This window comes from Oculina patagonica, chromosome 14, assembly GCF_052425735.1.
Source record: "Oculina patagonica isolate OP01 chromosome 14, crgOcupat, whole genome shotgun sequence".
Classification (NCBI taxonomy): domain Eukaryota; kingdom Metazoa; phylum Cnidaria; class Anthozoa; order Scleractinia; family Oculinidae; genus Oculina; species Oculina patagonica.
The window spans coordinates 24,859,476-24,883,071 of NC_135771.1; the positions used below are offsets into that span (position 1 = coordinate 24,859,476).

General features: G+C 40.2%; 1 protein-coding gene across 2 annotated transcripts; it reads right to left on the minus strand.

Moving 5' to 3' along the window:
• Nucleotides 1-1,064: 1,064 nt before the first annotated feature.
• Nucleotides 1,065-22,455, minus strand: LOC144637932 (uncharacterized). 2 transcript variants are annotated; one of them, XM_078497020.1, is made up of 14 exons: nt 22,305-22,455; nt 20,715-21,325; nt 20,109-20,351; nt 19,717-19,878; nt 19,141-19,227; nt 17,955-18,186; nt 17,326-17,427; nt 16,363-16,537; nt 15,792-15,899; nt 15,329-15,478; nt 14,001-14,120; nt 12,697-12,951; nt 2,032-2,068; nt 1,065-1,597 (listed from the first exon to the last, which is right to left on the minus strand). In XM_078497020.1, the coding sequence occupies exons 1-14, from the start codon at nt 22,391-22,393 to the stop codon at nt 1,434-1,436; spliced, it is 2,535 nt and encodes an 844-aa protein (XP_078353146.1). In that variant the 5' UTR covers nt 22,394-22,455; the 3' UTR covers nt 1,065-1,433. The 2 variants fall into 2 exon arrangements, with proteins under 2 accessions (XP_078353146.1, XP_078353145.1); XM_078497019.1 differs by having other exon boundaries at nt 19,141-19,248.
• Nucleotides 22,456-23,596: the final 1,141 nt, after the last annotated feature.

Here is a 23,596-nt window from a genome sequence, read left to right on the forward strand (position 1 = left end):
AGCTCGAGCCGGAGTCCAGCGCGCTACTGGCACTAACCATTACATACAGTATAATTTAAAAATAAAAATGTTACGTTATTGTGACGAAAAAGGAAGTGAATGCTTTTAACGATTTTTATTCGCAAATTTTACTAGATGTTGGGTCCAATTAACTAGCCTAAAATATCTATTTGTTTTTAATACTGTATAGCTCGGTAACCGGCGCAGTTAACAGTTATATCAATCATATATGCCAATTGAATATTTTATGGTCTTGGTCTCGGCCTTTATATTAAAAAGCAAATGACGAAGTTAAGAGACCACAACCCTTTTAGGATGACCTTACCTTCCCAATCCAAGAATCCCGTTAGCGCCTCGTGCTAAACATTTCATCCGCAGCGATTCTCTCGGACATTGGATTTTCGACATGTTTTGTTTTGATGCTTTACGCTTCAATTCCTGATTCCCTCTGTCTGTAATCATTATTGAGGATTTTGAAAACTACGGACGCTCACAATGTGTATTGATACAAAGTTATCTGAGTGTGGATTTCCTTTAAATTGAGAAAAAACTTGAAATGTTCTTGATTCTTGTGATGACTGCTGTTGAATCACCGTGGAGATGAACGCGGAATTATTTACGCAAGCAAAAGTTATGGAACTATAGGAACATAAGAATGCAACTCCAGGTGTGAAAAAACAATGGGGATAAGTATAAATGAGTTTGCATACAAAATGAGTATTTTGTCTTTCAGAAGGTACGGTGTTTAATAACGTCTTTCGAAAACGTTTCCGGTCACCTTTTTAGTACTTCATTTTTAACCTAAACCATATCAACACTAACTGGATAGCAGAATACTTGTGTTTCATAAATTTTCGAGCGAAAAGCACCAAAATTAGGCCAGGATAGTCCGTTTTCGCTCAGGCGTTTTTGAGTAATCATGGTGCAGATACAACATTGCTTTATCCAACTTAATGAGCTTTAGCATTTAAAAGTTACAACAAACTTACATACATACAGACAAATTTTATTAACCCATCCCTGATGAGGCTTTTCAGAGTTAAATAAGGTAAACTTAAGGAAATGGAAAAGATACTTTTATTGGATCAAATGTGAAACACTAAAAAGCAATCTTATATGTACAATTTTACAACAATAAAAAAAAATGAAATGTAAATTCCAACATCTTTTGTTTTAACAAAAAAAATTAAGAGAAAAGTTACAAAAATATTTGTTCAAAGACAACAAAAAATACATGTGAAAATTCGAGATAACGAAAATAAAAACAAATCTATAGCATTTAATAGAATTATAAATATATTTTCTATATAAACTTTACTATAGCACTTAATAATTTCCCAAATATATTTCAACATTATCCAAAATAACATAGTATAGAAAGATTCGAGATTATAATTGGATGAAACCTCAACACGTGACCTATTAGGCCTTGGTCACGTGCGATTCTTTTGAAGAGCATACAGTACGTCATCTTGATTGACATTCAAACGAATTCTTTGCTCCAAGTCACGACGGCCAGACTCGACCAAAAGTAGCCTCCAGGCTCCTAGTCGACAACAAACAGCTGCGGCTTGTGAAGGTGTTGGAGAAGGGAGACCTAGTTCAAAACGATACAAATGTGACCGTTAAACTTTTTTTAGAAGTGTTTGGACAAGAAACGTTTAGAGCCCGTTTCTATAATATATGCCGTAGAGCCAAAACAAAGTAATTGCTTTGATCAGCGCAACAAATGCAGTGGACCAATCAGATCACGGGAAAAAAGTGCACCCGGCGCCAAGCGCGGGAAACTCGCCTAAGACAAGTGGCATTTTTGTTTCTGATTGGTTAAAAAAGAAAGCTTGCTTGTTCTGATTGGTAGAAGAAAGTAAGGCCGACTCGAAGAAGTGGTTAAAAAGGAAAGAAAGAAAGAAGTAATGAAAAAATCCGAGGTAAGCACTGAAATTGGCATAGCCCTCTTTTTTGGTTAAACGTCAAGCGAAGTGTAAGTTAAAAAGACATAACAAGAAAGAATTTGTAAGAAGAAAAACTTACCTTCAATACGACAAAAATCAATGAGTTGCTGAAACACCTGAAACGAAAAAGAGATATGACCCATTAGCAAACAGCAACGGAACGCTCAGTTTACACAAAGGCTTGAGTTTTCCAAACTCATTGGAGTTATGCATCAAGTTGTGAAAGATTAGCCGCGTGTTTTCTTTGGAACAAGATTGAACACTTAAGAAGACTTGCCAGTAATTTTGGAGAATTGACCGACAGAAAGGGAATTCAAATTCCAATTTATTTTACCTAAAAGACCCCTTTGTGAACTATTTTGAAAAATGATATTTAAAAGTTCTATCACTTTTTCGTTTTTGTGAAAAATTGAATGTTCAAAATACGATGACCGGCCTCATGACCCCCCGGAAAAAAACAATGAAAAATCGAGCAACTTTTGGAAGTTCGTACACAAAAATCGGAAGAATTCCGGGTTTCTATTTTGGGAATTGATAAAAGTCTTTATATCTTTCCCGAAATACAAAATTCATGTCATGTTACAAAGATTGACTCTATAAATTAACCTGTCGAAAATAACGAACTTATCGTGTAACAAGTCAGTTCAAAATAACGGTAAACTTAAAAGGCCCACAAAAATCTTAGTATATGTATTTATATATAATTCTGTATGTGAATTTGAGCTTTATCCTTCAACTTCATTGCCTCAAATCTCGTTTTTGGCCCGACAAAAGCGACGCGTCTAGAAAAAAAAAAGTACGGGCTATTTTCAGCAATTCATTGCAGCTCCTGAACGCTGTCACGCAAGAAAAGAATGCAAGACTTTTTTTCTTATTGCGTCGTTTCTGCACCAAAAGACTTAAATACAGCAGTCGCTTTTGAATAATATTTTCTCACTATAAAACCCAGCTCGATACGACTATTTGACAAATCTGACCTTACGAAAGTTTAAATTATAAATCGACAATTTTAATAGCCGGCGGGACGGCAATAAAATTATTCAATCCAAACAAGCAAACACGCAAACAAACTTACGAAATGTAACTACAATACCAAGTCCTGCTGTCGCTTTTCGTGCTTTTCATTGTTATGTTAACAACAAAAACGAATATTTCTTAACAGATGCTCATCACCGTTGTCCATTTGTATTTAAAAACAGTGAGCAATTAACCTTGATTTAAAGCGACGATGTACATTGTATAGCGAACCTTCGCAGTTCAAGCTTGAACATAATTTACATGTAATAGTCTACAGATATAACGCACTTATAAAGAAGCATTCTCTCCAGCGTTTGTTCCCTTAATTTAGGTAGCCATTTGACCTTTTAACACTGCCAATATGCATGATTATTATATAAAACTTTATCCATAAAGATCAAAACAATGCTGTTCGTCGTGTATAAAACCACAAAAAGTATCAAGTATCACTCCTATCTTACCTCGGCTCAAAAATGAGCACCACAGCATCAGAGAATTATTTAGCAACTTGCTTGTTACGAAGTCCAGCCAAAGTTACGGTAAAACACGACTGTAAAAATGTTACATAAACAAAACACCGTCACAGAAATATGAGCAGCCCAATATAAAAGATAGCGTGACGGAAGTGAAATGTAAAGTTGCGCGACAGAATATAATGTATAAGAATAAATCCAAAACCAAAAAAAAAGCTAAAAAAATAAAGAAATATTCTGTACAGATATCGTTAGGGACGTACATTTCTGGAGGAGGGTGTGGGCGGGGTGAAAAAACGGGGAAAAAACTGTTTCACTAAGAGAGCTACGGTCCATAAGGGACATTTTTTTTTTTTTTTTTTTATCAAGTTTTTTTAGTTCCGGTTTTTTTTATAAGGCTGTCCACGTTTTTTTAGAAACCTCTAGATTTTGAATTAGACTTTTTTTTAGAAACTCAAGTTTTTTGAAAGGAAATAATTTTTAGAACAAGCTTTTTTTGCCACCAAGTTTTCAAACTCAACTTTCAAAACTCAGGTTTTTAAAAAAGCTCATTAAACTCAATTTTTTAGAAACTCAGGTTTTTTTTAAAACTCAACTTTTTAAAAAAAACTCAGGTTTAGGGGCATTCCACGTAAAAGAAAACGTTGTAATTTCAAGAAGTCCAATTCAAGAATGCAACAGCATCCGATCAAAGAATTAGATCAGAAATTGTGTCAACGAAGTACGCTGACGTTGTGCTGTACTCCTCGACAGGCAAAGAGAAAAAGAAAAATAAAGTGATCTTACTTTCTTCAAATAGCGAAGGTTCAATAGAAGGTTTAGGCTCATTTTTTTCGGGGGAGGGGGGAGGGGAGGGGAATCGGAAGTTTCACCCAAGTGAAAGAAGGTGTAGATGGCATCAAAAACATTTCCATGAAAAATCGCTACGGTTACTTTAATCATATTTAGTAGAAGGATCTAGTTAGCTGGAGCTTATAAATTGCAGTCGATGTCAATGATAATAAACTCACACTGATGCTTTCTCACAACATTTATTTATAAAAAATTCCGTGTTTCTCCCTTCTCCGTTTAGATCTCTTGCGTCACTTAGAGGCGGGGATGGGGAAATAGAAGAGGGAGACCGTGCCTTTCACTCTTCTCGCCTTTCCCCGCACGCTTTTAATTGTTTAATTGTTATTTAAAATTTTATTAATGGGATACCAGCGGGAGCGTCTACAGAGGAGGGAGTCCAAATTCTCAGTTAAGTTAATATACCAATTGTGGTAAGGCTAGACGGCCTCAACGGAAAGCAGAAAGCAGTGGCACTCCGTCCAGTTCTGGTACTGCACCTTCTTCAGCTGGTGATGATGAAAGTTCAGTGTCACTACTAACACTCTCATTACAAATGTCTTGTTTTAGTCATCACGGGTTTTTGGGTGGTAGTGGTTGAGGATGGGGGTACGGTATTTTGCTCACGGTTGTAGGTTATGAAATAAGGGGGGGGGCAGGGAAAAACACATCAAGGGTTGGGGGGGGGCTTCCAAAATAATGCAATTCAAAAAACTCTGAAATCACCATAGCCCCCCTCCCCCACCTCTACATAGATTATGAACCCTCCCTTAACGCCATCTTGTCTCGATGTGAGCGTGCATTCAACGGGTTTGCGGTGTTAGTTTTATTACCATAATCCTCTTTTTGCGTTTTCTAAAATAAACCTGAGTTTTTAAAAAAGTTGAGTTTTCTAAAATAAACCTGAGTTTTTAAAAAAGTTGAGTTTTCTAAAATAAACCTGAGTTTTTAAAAAATTGAGTTTTCTAAAAAAATGATTTTAAAAAGTGAATTTCTAAAATAAACCTATTTTTAAAAATTGAGTTTTCGAAAAAAAAAATTGATTTTTCGGGAAAAAAATTGTATTTCTTTAAACAAAAACTTGGGTTTTCCATAAAAAATCCTAATTATCCAAAAACCTCTGGAGGTTTCTTAAAAAAATTGGGCAGCCTTATAAAATAAAGCCGGAACCTGAACTAAAACGTTGATTTCAAAATAAAATACAACAAAACAACCAAATCTCGATGTCCCTTAGGGCCACCGTAGAATGCAAACACGATATGTATATATAAAGAAATAGTTTGCATTTCGTAAAAAATGTTTGCAAAAGTGCAGAAATTAAAGAAATTACAGAGGAAAATTTTTCATCCCCAAGTTTTTCATGTTGAAATTTCTCATGTCGCAATCTGCGCATCTTGGGCGTACTTCAAGCCTCCCCCTCGCTGGCTGTTCAGACTCAGGAAGTCCATGCTCTTATAATGTATCACTGTGGAAAGCTATTATGCAGTACCGAAATTAAAGGAGTAGGGGAGAAGGATACGTGTATCAAAACAAAATATCAACAAGTCGGAATAGAAAAATCTACATTGCTTCAGTTGCTTTTCTATTCTCCGGCGAAGATTCAGGCAAACGAACTAGAGTGGTTTTATTTAATATTTCAAGCTCGTTGAATACAACTTTTCCCCATGCAACAAGTAATCTTTTTTCAAGTGTTTAGTAATAACACAATTGCACATATTTCGAGTTTGAGTTCCCTGTGGTTCCGAAGCTTTCTACGCAGGCTACCGCAGAATGACCTTTTAGCTCCGTTTGATTGTTGTTTGTCGTTTGTCCAATTCAAAACAATCCAGCGGAAAGGATGAAAATTTCAGGAGAACGTCACCAGATCTGATAACGGCAATTTGCTCAGATTAACCGCTGCAAGAGCAATTTGAGACCATTTGCTCTAGTAGACTGAGGTAGGGCGCCTTGTTTCTAACTTTCTTAGCTGGAGATTCTAATCGAATCCTTCACAAAATAATGAAGTAAGCCAAGTTTCATGTTCTTCAGCGTGCCCCTACCAGTCACAGATGTTGTACTGATCGTACACAATAGGATGCTCCAGTTGAAGGGGAGAGGATATGGCGAGGGATGAAATTCATCTCCCCAGAAGCACGGATGTCCTCCTCAAGCACGACATTGTTACGAGATTTTGTGAGAGGCGCGAAAAGAAAAGAAATTGTGTGCCGTCAGAATTCCGAGACCAAAGAGACGATTTCCATCTGGTCCAATGGCTCTTCTCATTTCCCGTGCTACTGTCCGCCATCCAGTTTTCGGCCTGTTGTTTGCCCAATGTTAAATTAGCCCAAGATAATTTTTTGGGCTTCATAAAACGGTAGGGCTCTTGTTTCCTTAAGAGCCCATCCCTCCTCAACATAGAAACAATTTCTTCGGCTTCCAGTGGCTCTCGGGATTTTAGGGTCGGCATTTTCCCCACACCCCCTCTAAAAGTGACGATATGTGTTAGCAAGGTCTACAGGATGCCGTTCGACATAGTACACCTTCAAAGAAAGATGACGTCAAGAGACGAAAATCGTGAAAGACGCGAACACAACCTTCTTGGGGAGAGAAGACGTACGGTATGTCACAGGTTTGTGAAACGGGTTTTCGCGACCAAGCGGCTTGACAGTCAAAGGCTTGAACGAACCAGTGGAGAGGGAATTGAGCCACGTGTAAGAAGTGCAAAAAAGATAAATGAAAACTTTTTTGAGATGCTGTTCCATATCGGCCAAGCATCCAGAAATGCATGCGCAGTTAGTTCAGTTATCGTCATTTCTCCAAAACGAGTAGGGGATCTACGATATTTTTTTTGTTTTGAATCGAGTAATAATTTTTTTGTAAAAAAATACCGAAAAAGAAAAAGTCGGAAAATACAAAACGGATAAACAGGTGAAAAAGGATTTTTTGGTGATAGCAAGGTACGTTGTTGTTGTTCTTAATTAGCACGGTTACCCGAATTTTTTTTTTTTCAAAATTTAATTCCTATAAGATAACAAAATCAATAGCAAATTGACAAAAATCTCAGGCGTATTTTAGTGGAAGCGAGATAAGGCGCCCTACCAGTGTTTTAGTTCCCTTATGAAAAATGCCTGTCGATATTTTCCAGTACGGTAGTAAATAATTATAGTACGAAACCATTAGCCTGGCCCATGTAGAAAGGAGAGAAACGAGTAAAGAACGAGGAACGACGAAAAGAAACACGAGACACACACAAAGAAGGATACTGTGCATCCCATACCTGTCATGTGCTGATTTACAGGAATTTCCTTCCACTACCAATGTCATACGCTCTTCTGCTAAAAGGTTTCCTTTAAGAAATTTTTTCGATCCGGAATTTTTGTTGGGTACCACTGATGCTGTGTTCTTCGAGGCATCACTACAGCAACCCTAACACCTTCGAGCCCACCATACGACAGAAAAGCATCTTTCATTTGTTCAGCGTTAGTGACATCATGCCCCTCGTTGATACTTGGATATGGGACTTCGCTGCTGCGGCCATTCTGTCAGCGGCTCCTTTACCTCCTTGTGGATACTGAAATCCACGCCGTCACGTTTTACCAGTAGACGCTTGAATTGAAGGACAGGAAGAAGTGTTGGTGCGGATGATAACAGCCGGCGTTATCTTGGCGGAAGAAGGTTTGTGATGTTGGGGTGCTCAGTCGCCAAGGTACAAAGGACAGCTGATGATGTGACAACTGCAGCGCTGTCTTGGCTGCACGACTGAACGATGTGGATAAATCCCTGGGATGTAGCTCACCAAGGACTCGGCGGTAAACAACAGAAATGTGCCAAAAATTCCTCTCTTCCGAACCAATTGATTGCGATTCACGGTATTTGGGGAAGGAATTTCAGGCCCAGTCGATGACGATAAACACATGTTGTCATCCAGGTTATCGATAGCATCTAGCCTTGCCTTGTCCTGCTGAACACTCTTAATGGTGGCACTCATTTAGTAGGCATGCTGTGCTGTGCGAAATAGATAGAGCGCCTCGTCATGGTCGTCATCACTAGAGTAAGATGCCCTTGACAATAGTTCCTCTTATCTTTCAATGGACTACGCCTCACATTCTGCACACCTCTCGTCATGTCAGGTCAACGCTGCTAATCACTTGCCGGTCACACGCGAACACACTACAGTGTTCCTTCACATGGGAATTTGTTCAAAATAAAGAGAAAAATAGAAAACCAATTTATTTAATATTTTGAAAATTAATTTTATATAAAAGTAGTAGTTATAACGGTCTTTCGTCGTTTTCCAAAGTGTAGGAATTATGTCCAATAGCGATGCGCTCTGTCGCTGTTTTTTATAAAGATTTTCTTATTTTTAACCCTCACAGGCTACAAGTACAAAACAAAATAACGGAAATTGAAAGTCGTCACGGACAATGACTCGACGCCTAAGTAGAGAATAAATTGTTTTAGAGGAGAAGGACCAGAGGAGGGAGCAAAAATAAAACCCTATTATTTGTACTAAAAGGTTGAAGTCACAATTCACGTAAAGGGTTTATAATTAAGGTTTTTAACTCACTACATCACCTGCATTATTTCTATTACCTTGTAGTCACCTTTGAGGTACAGCTTCGCGGCTTTCAGGTTCTCTTGTAAACTTGCACCTAAGTCCCCCGTTGTAGCTACCTTGTTTATTAGCTCAGAAAGATCATCAAAGGCTTTTGCACCTTCAGCGGCAATATAATCCAAACCTTGCAGGGACTTGCGCACTGAGCGCGACGGATAAGATGCGCAACATTGTTCGCTCACTAAAGGTGAATCATTTTAAGCAATACTCAATGTACGCTTGCAATGTGCGGTACACGCGAAAATTTGGGACACAAACTTTACCGGAGGAAACTAATATCTCAAGGTAAGTCCTGTACTAGAGTGGACTTGTTAGATGAAGAAAGTGATCTAGCTGCTTCCTGTCAATTTATCGTGGAACTGGGGAGCACGTTCCGGGACAGGGGCCGCTCGGCCATACGCAGACGAGAAGATTAAATAGTGTACCTGTAGAGTGAGTCCAGGTAAGCCAAGAGATTTTACTTGCACCCAGCAAAATAAACTACGGCGGGTGTCCCAGCTTGCTGCATTTATATGCTTCGGCCAATGCTTGTAGATAGCTGTTGTCGGACAAGAACAAAACGGAACTAAGCCCATAATCTACCACTGCAGAGGAATTTTAACTCTTCCACAAATAGGCAGAGTTATCGGGATAAACCACTGACAAAACCGACTTGACTATTTCAGACGAGCGCTTAACATATCGTTCTTGAGTGCGTTCACTTGCTTGGTCCCATTCCATCCAGCGTCTTCCAAGCGGCTCAATGTTGCACCCTCCAAGAAAGCATTCAGTCTGGCTCTTTGGAGCTGATACTTTCCATCCCCTCCACTGGATGATGCTGTGCGCAGTCTCTGACGATATTGATAACTTTCGTCTGTTATTTCAAGTTTCTTCATATCTGCTTCTAGCTCCACTGAGCTGGTACTTTCTTCACTTTCCTCAATATTAAAAGTTAATAGGTGTGGGTGTTCAGGAGAATTAAAAGACTAGTAATAGGACCGCGTGGCACCCGTTTAAATAGGATATTAAATAAAAGTTTGAGGCCGGTAGTAGAAACCCGATACACCAAATCCCCTTGGATATACACCCTGTTAAAGGAAAGGGAGGGCCCGCGGGGCAAAGAAAAATCCGACCCCGGCGGGATGAACCCACGACCTCCGGATAGATCTACGGACGCCTACCGAGAGCACGAGGCCAGAGGAGAAGACTACGTAGAAAGTCAACGACCACGACCGCCTAACCGGTCGAGCGCGAATTTTGATACTGATAATGATTATACTAATGCCTAATCGAGGAGAGGGCTGATAGGCTACACGGGTAGTAAATAAGTAAAGAAAAAGAAAAGGAACACTTTTCAGTTGCCTGCTAGTAAGCAGAAAAAATGCCTTACGAAGTACCGGAAAAGTCCGCGAAGAAAAAAAGAAAAAAAAAAAAAAAAACCAAAATATCGAGGCCTACCTTTCCCACATCACTTCCAGAACCGGCCGCAGGGAATACTCGGGAAACGAAGCAGACGGAGCCCCGAGGAGCGGATTGTTTTAAGACCGACCACCGAAAAATCAGTCATGAGCTCAGCTATGTCACGAAACGGGAAAAAAGGAAAAAGAAACAATGTGAAAAAATTAAAAATGAGAGAGAGAAAAAAAAGAACTCACACAATGATAAAGAAAAAGCAAAACAATGCAAGTTAAACACGCACCACTAAAGAACTGTAAAAAGGGCCCGTATAGTCAACACCAGTTTAGTTCGATAAAAAGCAGAAACGCCACAGACTCCAAACGAAAACAACAGAGGAACACCAACCAAAAGAGAAGGTAAGAGAGGAAAACCTAACGTACTACCACACTGACGAGTCGCAGATGGCTACACGGTCCGAAAAGCGACCAGGCACGAGCCAGGACGGCCCCCGCCATACAAAGTGAGGAACGAGAGCAAGCTTTTGTGCGTACCACGCGAAAAGTGCGCGCGCTCCGAGAGCGATATTAAAAGTTCATTTGCAACCCCAAGTCGCGTAAGACAGCGGGGAGCAATATATGACGTTTTTAATAAAAATTTCCACTCAGTTTTGGATATGAGATAGTTATAGCCAGAGGGGTAGCGCCTCTTGGCTATCACCACAACAAATTTAAGAGGCACTGTTAGCAAATTCACAAAGACGGTGTGGGTAATAATGATGGGACGGTCTGGAGCGCGCGCTTAGTTTTCTTATTTTAAAAATTATACAATCTTAAAAATGGTATGGTTATACAAAAGACGGAGCCGAGGATCGGGAGAGAGGAGGTGCCAGGATTCATACTTTTCCCTCGCACCAGCTCAACTCTCCTTCCCACCTTCCCCCCCACCCCCAACTGATGGAAATGTTTACGTCAAAAACACTTTTCCTTATACAGAAGCTGACTCCTTGCTGGTATTCCGATCTCCTTTGGTTGACGCGGCCTTGTGTCCTGCAATCCGTTGTTAGGACTCGACCTTTCCGCTCCTCCAGCCAACCCCAAAGTTGAGGGCACGTAAAAACCGACAATAAACACCCCTAGGCAAGGGAAAAAAAGTTAAAGAAAAAAAATGCTAGTCGCATTTCAAAATGATTGATAAATAAGGCATGATTATAAAAAAAGAACCATACCTGCCCTGCGAGAATAATTGAATCACTTTATCGTGTTCTACGCTAATGATTTAAGAAGAAAACCTGCAGGCGACACATAAAATCCTCAGGGTAAGTTTATCGAGAGTGATCTCAGTAGAGAGGATAGCTACTCCATACAGCAAATAAAAACAAGACGAAAGTGATTCGCTCCAAAATCGAACCACCAGAAAGCGGGGAAGATTTTTTTTCTCTTTTTTTAATTTTTTTTTATTAACGAGTTGAAAACATATTTGTTAAGAAGAACGACGACACCGGTACTCAAAAACTGAAGAAAAAAAACTGCGCGAAGAACAAAAGAATAATATTTCAGGTGAGACTTGAGTCTTTTAATAGTACGTGATCGGCGCTTGGATCGGCGGCTACACGAGTGAATAAATTAGATAAGTCATCGCTATCGCTTTTTTTTTAGTTGTGTGTGGTATTTATGTTTTTTAAATGCAGTGTATCCAAATGTTATAGAAGCAAATTACGTAAATTATGAATAAATTTGTAATGTATAAAATCAAACTTTTTATGTCGAATGTTTGTAGCGTGACAGCCGGTTTGAGATGTAAACAAAATAGTCAAAAATAGCCTCAATTTTTTTGCTCGGCACGTCCTTTTCGCGGGCCAAAAATGAAACTTTAGTATAGCGAACTTGAATGATAAAGCTCGGATTGTACGTATAAATCTCTTTCCAGGTACATATACTAGGATTATTAGACCTCTGAAGTTGACCCAAATTTCATCTTACGTCAAAGTTTAAGGTGGCTATTTTCAACACGTCAATAAATAGACTCAAAGTTGACAATATAACGTGATTTCTATACCCCTGTGTAGAGTAAAGGATATTGTTTTACCCAGCAATACACCAAATCCTGGACGCTTTTCCTTGTTGCGTACGAACTTCCACAAGTTGCTCGATTTTTCATTGTTTTTCCGGGGGTCAAGCGGCCGTCCAGTCTTATTTTGAACTTTTCGATTTTTAACAAAAACGAAAAAGCGATAGAACTTTTAAATATCATTTTTCAAAATAGTTCACCAAAGGGGTCTTTTAGGTAAAATAAATTCGAATTTGAAATTCCCTTTCTGTCGATCAATTCTCCAAAATTACTGGCAAGTCTTCTTAAATAACGAATTCGAGAATAAATAAGTTAAAGCATATCTAATGGAGTTGGCATTGCGCAGATAAGACTAAACTAAAGTTAATAAAACTAATATTAAACTTACATCACCAAACGTTGCTTCCTCAAGTCCGGAGCTACGAAATTCTGCGATAACTGACTTGAGAAAAAGACCTTCTACTTGTGTTAAGCACTTCATGGCTCGTATCTTAGGTGACGAGAACATGTCTTGTAAAGCTAAGTCCACGTGGCTCATTCCAACCAATGCGGTTCCTTTCTTTTTGGAGCGTGAATCTGCAATCTCTACTGCTCTGCGGCATATGTCAAGACAACGGCGGGCATCACCAGTAACAGCGGCCACCTGACAGATAAAGGATGCAAACACAGATGACAATGTACTGTTAGAGATGAGTGTCAAAAATAATTCGCGTTTGCTTTGGATTTGGGAGGCGTGGTGGCCTAATGGTTAGTGCGCCGGACTCCGGATGGAGTGGTCCGGGTTCGAGCCCTGGCCGGGGCCACTGCGTTGTGTTCTTGGGCAAGATACTTTACTCTTACAGTGCCTCTCTTCACCCAGGTGTATAAATGGATACCGGCGACATAATGCTGGGGGGGGGGGGGGGGGGGGGGGTACCCTGCGATGGACTAGCATCCCATTCAGGGGAGAATATAAATATTCCTAGCCGCTTAATGCTACCGAAACCGGGATACGCTCTGGCAGTATGGGCCGCATCGCTCGAGGCTTCCCTTTGGTTTTGTATAACTACGCTTAATGATTGGTTTAAAAAAACCCCCACCACTTTCTCAAACAATCAGAATAAAAACCAAACTCAATCATGACTTACTCGCGCGCGTTTTCCCGCCGGCTATAGGTACTTGCTTCGAGTTTTGATTGGTTCACAGGATTGTCTGTGTTTATTGTGATTGGCCAGAGTGGTTACTTTGGTTTTTGTTTGACGACACTCCAAATCGCCCTGCTATTCATTTATAAATACAGGTTGACTAACAGATTTTGATGGGACCTAAGCCGGCTTGTATCAAGTGAGAATTGCCAACGGTCGAAAGCAAATCAGTGAAAAAACGCTTTTAACGGCGCAAAAAGGCGGATAAACGCCACACACGAGTCGACCAACATTTCATTTAACTTAACTGTGATATTTTGATCGAGATAAGCCTAAATTCTGTATGTATTGTTCCGTGCTTTTTTCATAGCCGCTATAGATTTCTTTAAATTTGTATAGTTCGTAGAACTCATATTATTCAGATGTCAACAGAGATTTAAATGCGAACACATAGGGTGGTCTGCCTGTGATGTGAAACCTTGCAAGGGCTGCTGCCTTACCCGTTGCCAGGGGCTCTGAAAAGTCTAACAAAAATTGTTTGAAAAATGTTTTCTATTTTTTTTCCTACCTTTCTGGAGACCAGCTGTATGGCATCAGGTTCAAAGGCGTTTAACCCTGTGATACGGGACATGACAATCTGCTGTAGCTGTGAAAAGGTGTACGGCTGAAAAGTCAACCGAGTCAGTCCCTAAAAGGAGATAAAAAAAAAAACACATTATTTCCGGTCAAATAAACAAATGTCGTGATTGCCAAACCTTCGGAAACACTCTCGAAGTGTTTCCGAATCGTATTATCTAATAACTTCCCAGCGCGAGCGTTCGTGAATACTCCGAATGTTTTCACGTCCTCATGACGTCATTAGCTTACGTCACGTTCCTTAGCAACGTCTTAAAAATGTTCAGAGAAAATCGTGGGCACAGCCAAATTTTAGAGACGAAATTTCCCAAGCCAGAATGGATTTAGCAAATGAATCGATACTACGATTTCCAGTTGAGTACGACGCGAACAAAGTTTGGTGACGAAGTTTCAACATAACAACGGCATTGTTGTCAAGGGCAAACTTCTTTGTTACCATTGGTAACAAATTTGTTTTTGTAACTGCCTTGCTCGACAATCTCGATGCTTAAATAAATACAAACACTACAAATATCGTCAGCAACACTTTATTACGCTTTCAAATAAAAAATATATTCACAGAGACAACGATAAAAGAAACAAATAACGAAATATATTATGCCTTAGCTGTTTTATATCGACGGTAACAGATCTGTGTTGAGAGTTGACGTTATGTTTAACGTGCGTCACTTTACCTTCCTCGTTAGAGTTACTGTTCAACTGAAATTTTATCGTTTTCCAACTCCAGGGATTTTCTAGCAGCTTTAAGAATTCCTTCAGCTTTAAATAATATATCTTTCTCAAGTGCAAAATGAATAATTCGCGAACTGAAATGAAGAACATTTAGCGTTTCGTAAAGCTGACAAAAGCTAACACTATTTCGGATCGAAATTTCAAAATATTGGCCAATCAAAAAATTGCTCAATTAAAACTGACGCCATCTTGGATCGAAATTAGCCAATCAAAAAACTGCCCTGTTTCCCGAGAGGTCCTCCTTGTATAAAAGAACTTTGGCGGTCAGTACCTGTAACGACAAGTTACCAATGGAAACAGAGAAGTTTGCCCTTGACAACAATGCCGTTGTTATGTTGAAACTTCGTCACCAAACTTTGTTCGCGTCGTACTCAACTGGAAATCGTAGTAAATAGCTATCTACTAAATAGCGTTGTGTTTTCCTTTCAATTCCAGCAAAGTGAATCAAAAAGCGCCTACTTTTATTTTCTTTTTCAAGTTCCTTTTCAATGTATCAGGGAATGCAAGGGAGCTTAGAGTGATTCTTACCAGGCGGCTAGAGACGCGCTTCATCATAATCCTCTCTGGTAAATCCATGGTATTAGCAATGGCCAGCACAATGAGCCGAGCGTGTCGCCGCGTGGGCCACTCGAACAAGTTGTACAATAAGTGCTGTTTACGAGTCCACAACAGATCCAGCTGAGAAGAGAGGGTAAGGTACGTCATCACACATTATCACAATTAAGGGGGTATCAGGTACTAATTGCAAATACTGGTGTGAACCACACTGACGCGCACGAGAATCTCGCAGTTGTACACGCAAAACGCGCCCTCACGAAGGTAAGTAAAAACTCGCAATCGCGCACGTGAATCTCGCAGTTGCGCACGTGAATATTGCAATCACGCACGTGAAACTCACAATCGCGCACGTGAGCCTCGCAATCGCACACGTAAAACTCGAAGGAGTGCACGTTGAACTCACAGTCGCGCACGTGAAACTCGTGCCACGTACCTCGTCCACCAATAGAATGACAGGATCCCTGTCACGTGATGGGGTGTCAAAGAGCTTGTCCAACAAATTGGAGGCATGTTCGGGTGTGGCCTTCTGACCTGTTAGCAGCTGCGGGAAATAAATGCATACACTCCTTAAACTAAAGGAATCTTAAAGTGAAATACAAAGTTCATGAAGTACACGCCATCTCTTTTTTTCCTCTTTTTTTTTCTATGGCGCAAGAATAGGCTCGATTTTAAGCTGCTTTTTGGGAAAATTGAGCGTGAGATCTGATGAAAGAAGAGCGACTGGTAACAAGAATCTGCAACCAAGGCTCATATTAATTTTTACCCAAAATTAAAAACATAATACGTTTGGTTGGGAAAATAATCCCAACATTGATTTTTGTCAAGAAATATCCCATGAAAAATGTCACTGAAACAGATCCATACCCATTTTATTTTCTGGAGGGCATGCCCCCAGATCCCCACTATCAAGATCTTGCCTCATGCATGTTCGCAGGCTACCTGTTCTGCTGAACTGAAAATTTCTGTCTAAATAAAACAAAATGTTATGTATTTATTGTACTGACCTTAAGGAAGGTTGAGTAAGCTTGAGCTGGTTCTGTTAACTTCATTCCATTAATTTCTACAAAAGTAAACTCTGGCACATCATCTTGAGATTCTTGTGCTTCTCGTATGCTGCGTATAACTTCATGTACTGTGGCTGTTTTTCCAGTGCCTGGCACTCCAGAGATGTACATGCAGCTATAAACACACATAAAAAGCAAGGGTTAGGGTTTAAAGAAGCTATATCATGGACAACACACTCTTAAAAAAATTGGCAAGCTTTTTCAAGTTTGTCTATCATAACCTGTTTTAGTTTTCATCAGTTGAAACCATCCTTGTTTATCTTTGAGTTTTTATTACTTCTTTGTTAGAAAACTATTATTTTAAGGTTTCCTTCAAGAATTTGAAAGGTATCAGAAAAATGACTTAAAATATTGTGACACTACTCCTTTAAGGATTAGACAAACACAAACTAGGTAAGTCAATTCTCAGGAAAGGAATTCATAATAAAACAGGGCCAAACCTGACCCTCTCCTGGAAAACAGGTAAAGTCAACGTCGAGCCAAGTCGCTCATACTGCTAAAGCTTATCCTGGTTTCCCTAGCTTAAAGTGACTAAAAGTATTCCTACTCCCCCCTGGATGGGATGCTAGTCCATCACCAGGTTACTCTCCAGCATTATTTCTCATATACCCATTTATACACCTGGGTGGAAAGAGGCAATATGAGAATGAAGTGTCTTTCCCAAGAACACAACACAGTGACCTCGGCCAGGGCTCGAACCCAGACCATTTGATCCAGAGTCCAATGCACTAACCATTTGGCCACCGTGCCTGCCCTCATGGACAACAATTTGACTTTATCTACAAAATTCTTGCAAAGTAAATCATTAAAAAATGTTGTACATGTAGATATTAAGAAGAATTTTCAAGTTTATGCGGACAGAAAACCGTAAACTGACTGATTAGCTGGCAGTGTTATACCTACCCTCCAGTGCCATCAAGAAGCTTTCCCTCAACAAAGTTATAAATGTCTGTAAACTCCTTGTCACGGCATGGAAGAGATGATGGAACTGCTGACACATGTAGTCTAACAAACAAAGTAGAAAACAAAATAAGAATAATAAAATTTGTGAGGAGTAGGGACAAAGGCCAAAGGTTTTTTTTGAAAAGTCTGAGGCAAAAATTGGGTAGGGTGGGGGATTCAGACCAGCAAACTTTCCATGGGAGAGTATGGATAATGTCTGGAACAACACAGTATGTTCTGGTCAAAGCTGTGTATCTGATTCTCAAGTTAGATTTTCTAATGGGGTAAAAGGGGGTAAAGTCTGCATAGGAGCCTAATTACCCATAAAGCCGGAGCTTATCCTTGTTTCCATACCCCTACCATACCGTACTGCTCCCCCCTGGATGGGATGTTAGTCCAACGCAGGGTTATCTCCCTGCATTAAATTCGTCGGTACCCATTTACATGTATACACCTGGGTGAAGAGAGAGACTATGAGGGTAATGTTTCCTGCCCAAGAAAACAGTGGAACATGGACTACTTGATCCAGAGTTCAGCACACTAACCATTAAGCCACTGCGCCTTCCCTAGTCTTTGTAATAGTAACCTACTTTTCTCTTGCCATTTCCAGTGGTGTCCCAGGTGTCTTGCACGGCTGTTGTCTCGCAGGAATGCTTGGTGTCATTAAGCTTTTCCTGGATGGACGTTTAGCACTGCTTGCCGCTGGAGTCTTTGGAGTCTTACGAGCAGTCCTTGGAGTTTTTGCTCTTTGCTGTGCTGGGGTCTTTTGAGGTGTTTTCTGTGACGTGTTTGTTCTGGATGGAGTCTTAGCAGCAGGCTTCCCTAATGCAAACACAATTCAAACACAAGCTGTTAGCCAGAAGGACTTCCAGGTGTCCTGTATTGATGGAAGTTTGACCAATCTCGTCCCCATCCTTCTGGTCTGCACCAGGGATTGGGACCTCTGGGCTATTCTAAAAAACCGCCACAAAGGCGTCTGAATCTGATTGGCTGTTGAAAAACTTGTTCGTTTCACCACAATCTCCGGTGCACGCGCACAATGAAACCGGAACCAGGAATTCCTGGTTCTGGTTTGGATTCGTCCAGAGCCGTTGAGTTTCCTGATTGCTGGTCAAGGGGAATGTAGGCTCTGGGAACGAGATTGAGGTTTGAGTCATTTTTGTCCAAGGGATTGCACAATCATGCCTGATGACAAATCTGCACTGGTTTGTAAGGGAAGTCAGAGCTTGTAAGAGAGAGTCTGCATTTGGGCCTAGTGGCCCATCAGGCTGGAGCTTACAGGGATGTAGCTAAGAAAACACTTAGCTGGCTCATCAACAAGCCCAGGCTGGCTTTTCTCGCCTTGGCAGCTCTAAAATTTTACCCAAGTCTTTGTTTTTATGTGAAACTTTAGCCTTATTAAAGTCGTCTTTTAACCGGTAAAATTAGCCGGCAGCCAGCCCTTAACGACATCCCTGAGCTTACAGTGACGGTTCTAGGGGAGGGGCCCAGGTCCCTGCGCCCCGTCCGTCCCTATTTTTGGTAAAAGACATTTTTCTTAATAACTCGCCCCACTAAAAAAAATTTAGATGACAAAAGGGCCCCCCCCCCCTTATTAGTTCAAGGTCTGAATCTGCCAATGGCTTATCCCAGGTTTTCATAGCTTTAGTCCCTAGAAATACCAGTATTTCTACTCCTCTCTGAATTGGATGCTTGTCCATCACAGGGTTACCCCCAGCATACATCAGGGTTTGTACTTTGATTTCACAGTCAGTAATTTCTTTAGCATGTTGTTACCTCTAGGTGTGTCCTGTATTGAAGTGAATGCTGTTTGTTTCTTTGAAGATCTCAGGTCATTCCTTCCTGGTGTCTGCCTTCTTTGAACTGTTTTGAAAACAATCACCACTAACAGTACATTAATATTAACGGAAGTAAAAATAATGAAAAACTTGTTAATAAAAGTTTCTTTATAGCACAAATTTTTTTTCGTCTTTTTAATTTGTCTTAGCCTGTTTACCAACTGCTTGGAATATAATAATTAGAGGGGTTGCTGCCTTTGTAAGTTATAGTTGTCTATAATAAGGGGGCTGAGGGGGTAAAATGGGAACTGGGATTTGCCTATTTTATTTACTGGGAAAATGGGATTTGGATCACTGGGACTGGGAATTACAAACAAAAAATGGGAATGGGACTGGGATTTAGGCAAACCATAGGCTTGGAAATGGGATTATAACCTCATCCCCATCCCCCCCCCCCCCCTCCAGCTCCATCTAGGACTGTCTGTAATGCCTTGTAGCTACTACCGGTAAGGTCTATACTAAGGGTTTGTTTAATAAAACACATGTTGTTATCGTAATAAAATAATAGTCTTACTTGCTGCATCTTTTTTAGCTTTAGCCTCCCAAAGAACATCATTGTCATCATCATCGTCACTGATGTCACTTGGATCAAACACACTATCATCATCATCATCATTGTCATCATCACTGCATCTTGATTCACTGTCAAGTACTTGCTCCAGAACTTCTGCCGTTCCTTGTAATGAGAGTGGATATTAAATCAGGGTCATTATAAACCTATGTTAAGTCCAGCAGATCAAAGGGCTGGCACTACTTGGGATTGCATGGCACAAAGTCATTAGCACTGAGTAAAGTGGGTTTAATGCATAAAATGTCAGCTTTCAAATTATCAAGTTTCAGATGATAATCAACTTAGTGACCCTAATAGCAGCTGTGAAGGAAACTACCGTAAATCTAAATACATACCATATCTTTGCCTTGGAGAAGTTATTGGTTCTTTGGCCTTTTTTGCACTTTGGTTGCATTTACTTTTCTTAGGAGTTACACTTGATTCATCAGGAATGCTGCGACTTGCTCTTCGTTTTACTGATGTTCTGAGGTTACCATTGAAAACTAATGGCTCCAAAGGTATCACACATTTGTTAGCTACTTTGGTTTTGTTATGAGCAGGAGTCTTGGTTTTTCTCTTTACTGACGAGTTATCAACATCTGAACAAGTAAAAAAATGTATATAAATAAACTGATGTGCAGTAGAATCCTGTTTTCTTAAACCTCTTGGGGAAACAAAAATTGCTTTGAGAACTTGGGAGGTTCAAAAAAACGGAGGTCAGTAAAATTACAGAGAAGTACTATCCAGGGGAAACGAAAATAGTCTCTGGTAGCTAAGTTGGTTAGGGCACCTGGGACGCCATGGTTTGATTCCTATCAGGGACTCAGATTTTTTCTTTATCACATGCTCACGTAACATTTGAAGGGAGATTGAATACACTTTAACATGTCTAAAAGAAAGTAACAACCTCACTAACGGTCTGGAAGAATAAATCATAAAAAGTCAACTTATAGCCTTCTTACCCTTTCCTTTTGCTGGAGTTTTCCTTGGCTGTGGTGTTTTTGCATTTTTACTCACAACATTTTCTTTAACAAGGTCTTGTTTGCTTACAGAAGCCCTCCTTGGAGTCTTTGGAGTCTTTGGAGTTTGAACATGATCTGAACTAGTAACCATGTTACTTTGCCTTTTTGATATGGACTCCTTGGAAACCCTTTTGTTAACAGGATGAAGGTTATAATACCGGTCAAACCTGTAACGCACGTAATACAAGTCTTCCTGGTCAGCAGTATGTAAGCTGTCTGGTATTAAATCATGTTGGTTAAGTCTTAAAACAGTGCACTTCCTTGAAATAGTTTCGGCATCAAGATCTTCAACACTGCGATTTTTGACATCTTCAATGGAAGGTAAAAATAATTCTCTCCAAGGTTCAGCAATATCAACAGATATCCTCCCTTTTGACAAATTTTGCAGTTCATCGTAAGTGAAATACCACTGTATTACGGCTCTATTAGGATCAACCGTTCCTTCGAGTTCATACAACTTCTCTACATGTCCAACAAAGCACTCATCCTCGTTGCCGTTGATAATGACATCATCTCCACAACTGATCAAGTTTCCACTAATCTTGCATTCACTTTTAAAAGAAAAAGGAGAGAATACATTTATTTATTATTTAATCTTGATAGATACATATATGCAGAATTGTCCCCAGATGCCATTGTTCTTTGTCAGTTGAGAGCAGGCAAACAAGAGGTTTGAGACCTGATAGAAAGGATGTGTGCACATACTGAGCACTAACAAGAAGCAAAACTTGGGGATAAGCCAGTGATAAGCCAGTCTGCACAGTATGGCAGAACTAGACAAGATCTTGCATGTGCAGAGCCATTTTCAGCATGTGTAATACAACCAGAAGTCAGGAACTCATGCGTGCATGAGTGCAGTGCTGCAATTCTGGTGTGTGCAATTAACATTAATAAACAGGCTCACATGTGCAATTGCCATACTCCGCAGATTGGGTGATAAGCACTTATTTGTATCCATAAATCACAATTTCTATGTGCTCTGTGATTGGCTAGCTATTTGTTTTGCAGTCTGCGAGCAGGCTCTTTTCTAAGAAAATAGATAAGGAAGGCTGCAAACCACATGCATAGAAGCTTGCACACAATTGTATACATTGCAAAACTGAAAAGCAATGGATTCATTATATTTTTTTTCAACAGTTCGTGCAACAGTTTCAGAGCTGGGCCATTGGTTTGTAATTTGCAGTGTGCACGTCCAGGCACACAGCCAACTTGACACTGCAAATATGGCCTAGATTTGCAACCAAAATAATACGAGGTCAAATGCAAGCTTAATTTATTTTCACTCGCTGAAATGAAAGATATTACATGTATAAAGCTTAAACTTTGAACAAAACGAGAGATTTCTTAGCAGCACTTCCTTACATGGCCGGGCCGCCATGCTATCTTCTGCACACAAAAACAAAATCACCAATTACACCCTAGTAGGAATTTCTCAATGGTTTGTGTTTTAAAAACACAACCTTGAAACTCTCTGAGTCATGAAGACCGCTTAGCGTGACAGTATCGTGCAAGATTACTTTATAATATTACCTATAAAAAACTTTTCCATCGTCTATAGTTCCATTTCCAATCCATTCCAAAATGCCAGTGGCAGTTCTCGCACTGGTTCTAGTAGGCATCGTACTAAAATATTGTGGAAAGAATTAAAATTTGCTCAGCAAATCTCAAATCTGGCCGCCATTGCACGTGCACGAGATTGAGTGGGAAACTGGGGAGAGTAAATGCTAGTCTTTTGTCGCCCATAGAAAAATAAAGGCTCTGGGTACTAGTGTGCAAAAATGCGGAGAACGCGGAGGAACGGTGTTTCTCGTGGTTTCCTTCGTGATAAATTTATGCGACATTATATTTAAGCATTAGAAGATGGCGCACGTCTTCAAATACAGCTAGTCCAGTCAGGAGTTCCTAGCTTGAAGCCCATCGTTCTAGCGTACAAAGCGCGAAGCTCAACACAAGAGCGCGAAACCGGAGCGGAGTCCCCCGGGCCGGAATCGACCTTTTGCCGGCGGGTTCCGGAAGGCCCTCTATATGACGAGTCCAGGAATGGACTAGTGCATAGCCTAATGCAAGCACGAAATGAAAACAGTTAGGTACTAGTAATACCTGACTCGCACGGCCTTGCGAAGCTCTGGGTTATTGTTGCCCAGTAGCGGAACTGCACGATTACAGAGACTTCGACAAAATACAGCAGACAGAATACAAACAGAAACTGAACAACAACGAACTGCACGATAACAGAGACTTCGACAAAATACCGCGGACAGAATACAAACAGAAACTGAACAACAACGAACTGCACGATTACAGTAGCCTGCGAATACAGCCGCCTCTCATTCGCGTCCCGCAACGAAGAGCGAAACAGATTACAATTACTGAGACAAAATTATACAGACAGACTTTTAGTAGAATCAACTGAACAGCTACAGAATAGATTACAATTAAGAAGGGAAAGTGATGCAGCGCGCATACAATTAGAATCGGAGGAGGAGAGAAATATTCGATTACAGTCTGCTCGAGAAAATAGTGACACGCGTAGACAACAACAACAATTACAGCAACAGGAACTAAACAGAGATGATTATCTTTCAAATGGATGGAGAAATCCCGATCAGCCTTTACATCAGCAACAATGGGTTCAGAACGAAATGGCAAATTTCCATACAACCATGAACAGTTTTCAACACCAGCAGTTTATACCTTGAATAGGCGTTGAGGGAGTATTATGGTGGAAATCAGTGTTATTTTAATCCGAAAAGAAAAACGATAAAAATGAAAGGCTCAGGTTTCGAACCCACAAAAAAAGGAAAAAAAAACCTAGCCGGATT

What these genes read in the sequence shown, in the direction of transcription:
- LOC144637932 (XM_078497019.1), bottom strand. Translation starts at nt 22,393, where the DNA reads ATGCCTACTAGAACCAGTGCGAGAACTGCCACTGGCATTTTGGAATGG. An exon ending in AACTCCAGCAAAAGGAAAGG is followed by an intron (nt 20,352 to 20,714) that starts GTAAGAAGGCTA and finishes TTACTTGTTCAG; the next exon opens with ATGTTGATAACTCGTCAGTA. An exon ending in CTTACTCAACCTTCCTTAAG is followed by an intron (nt 15,900 to 16,362) that starts GTCAGTACAATA and finishes TATTTCCCGCAG; the next exon opens with CTGCTAACAGGTCAGAAGGC.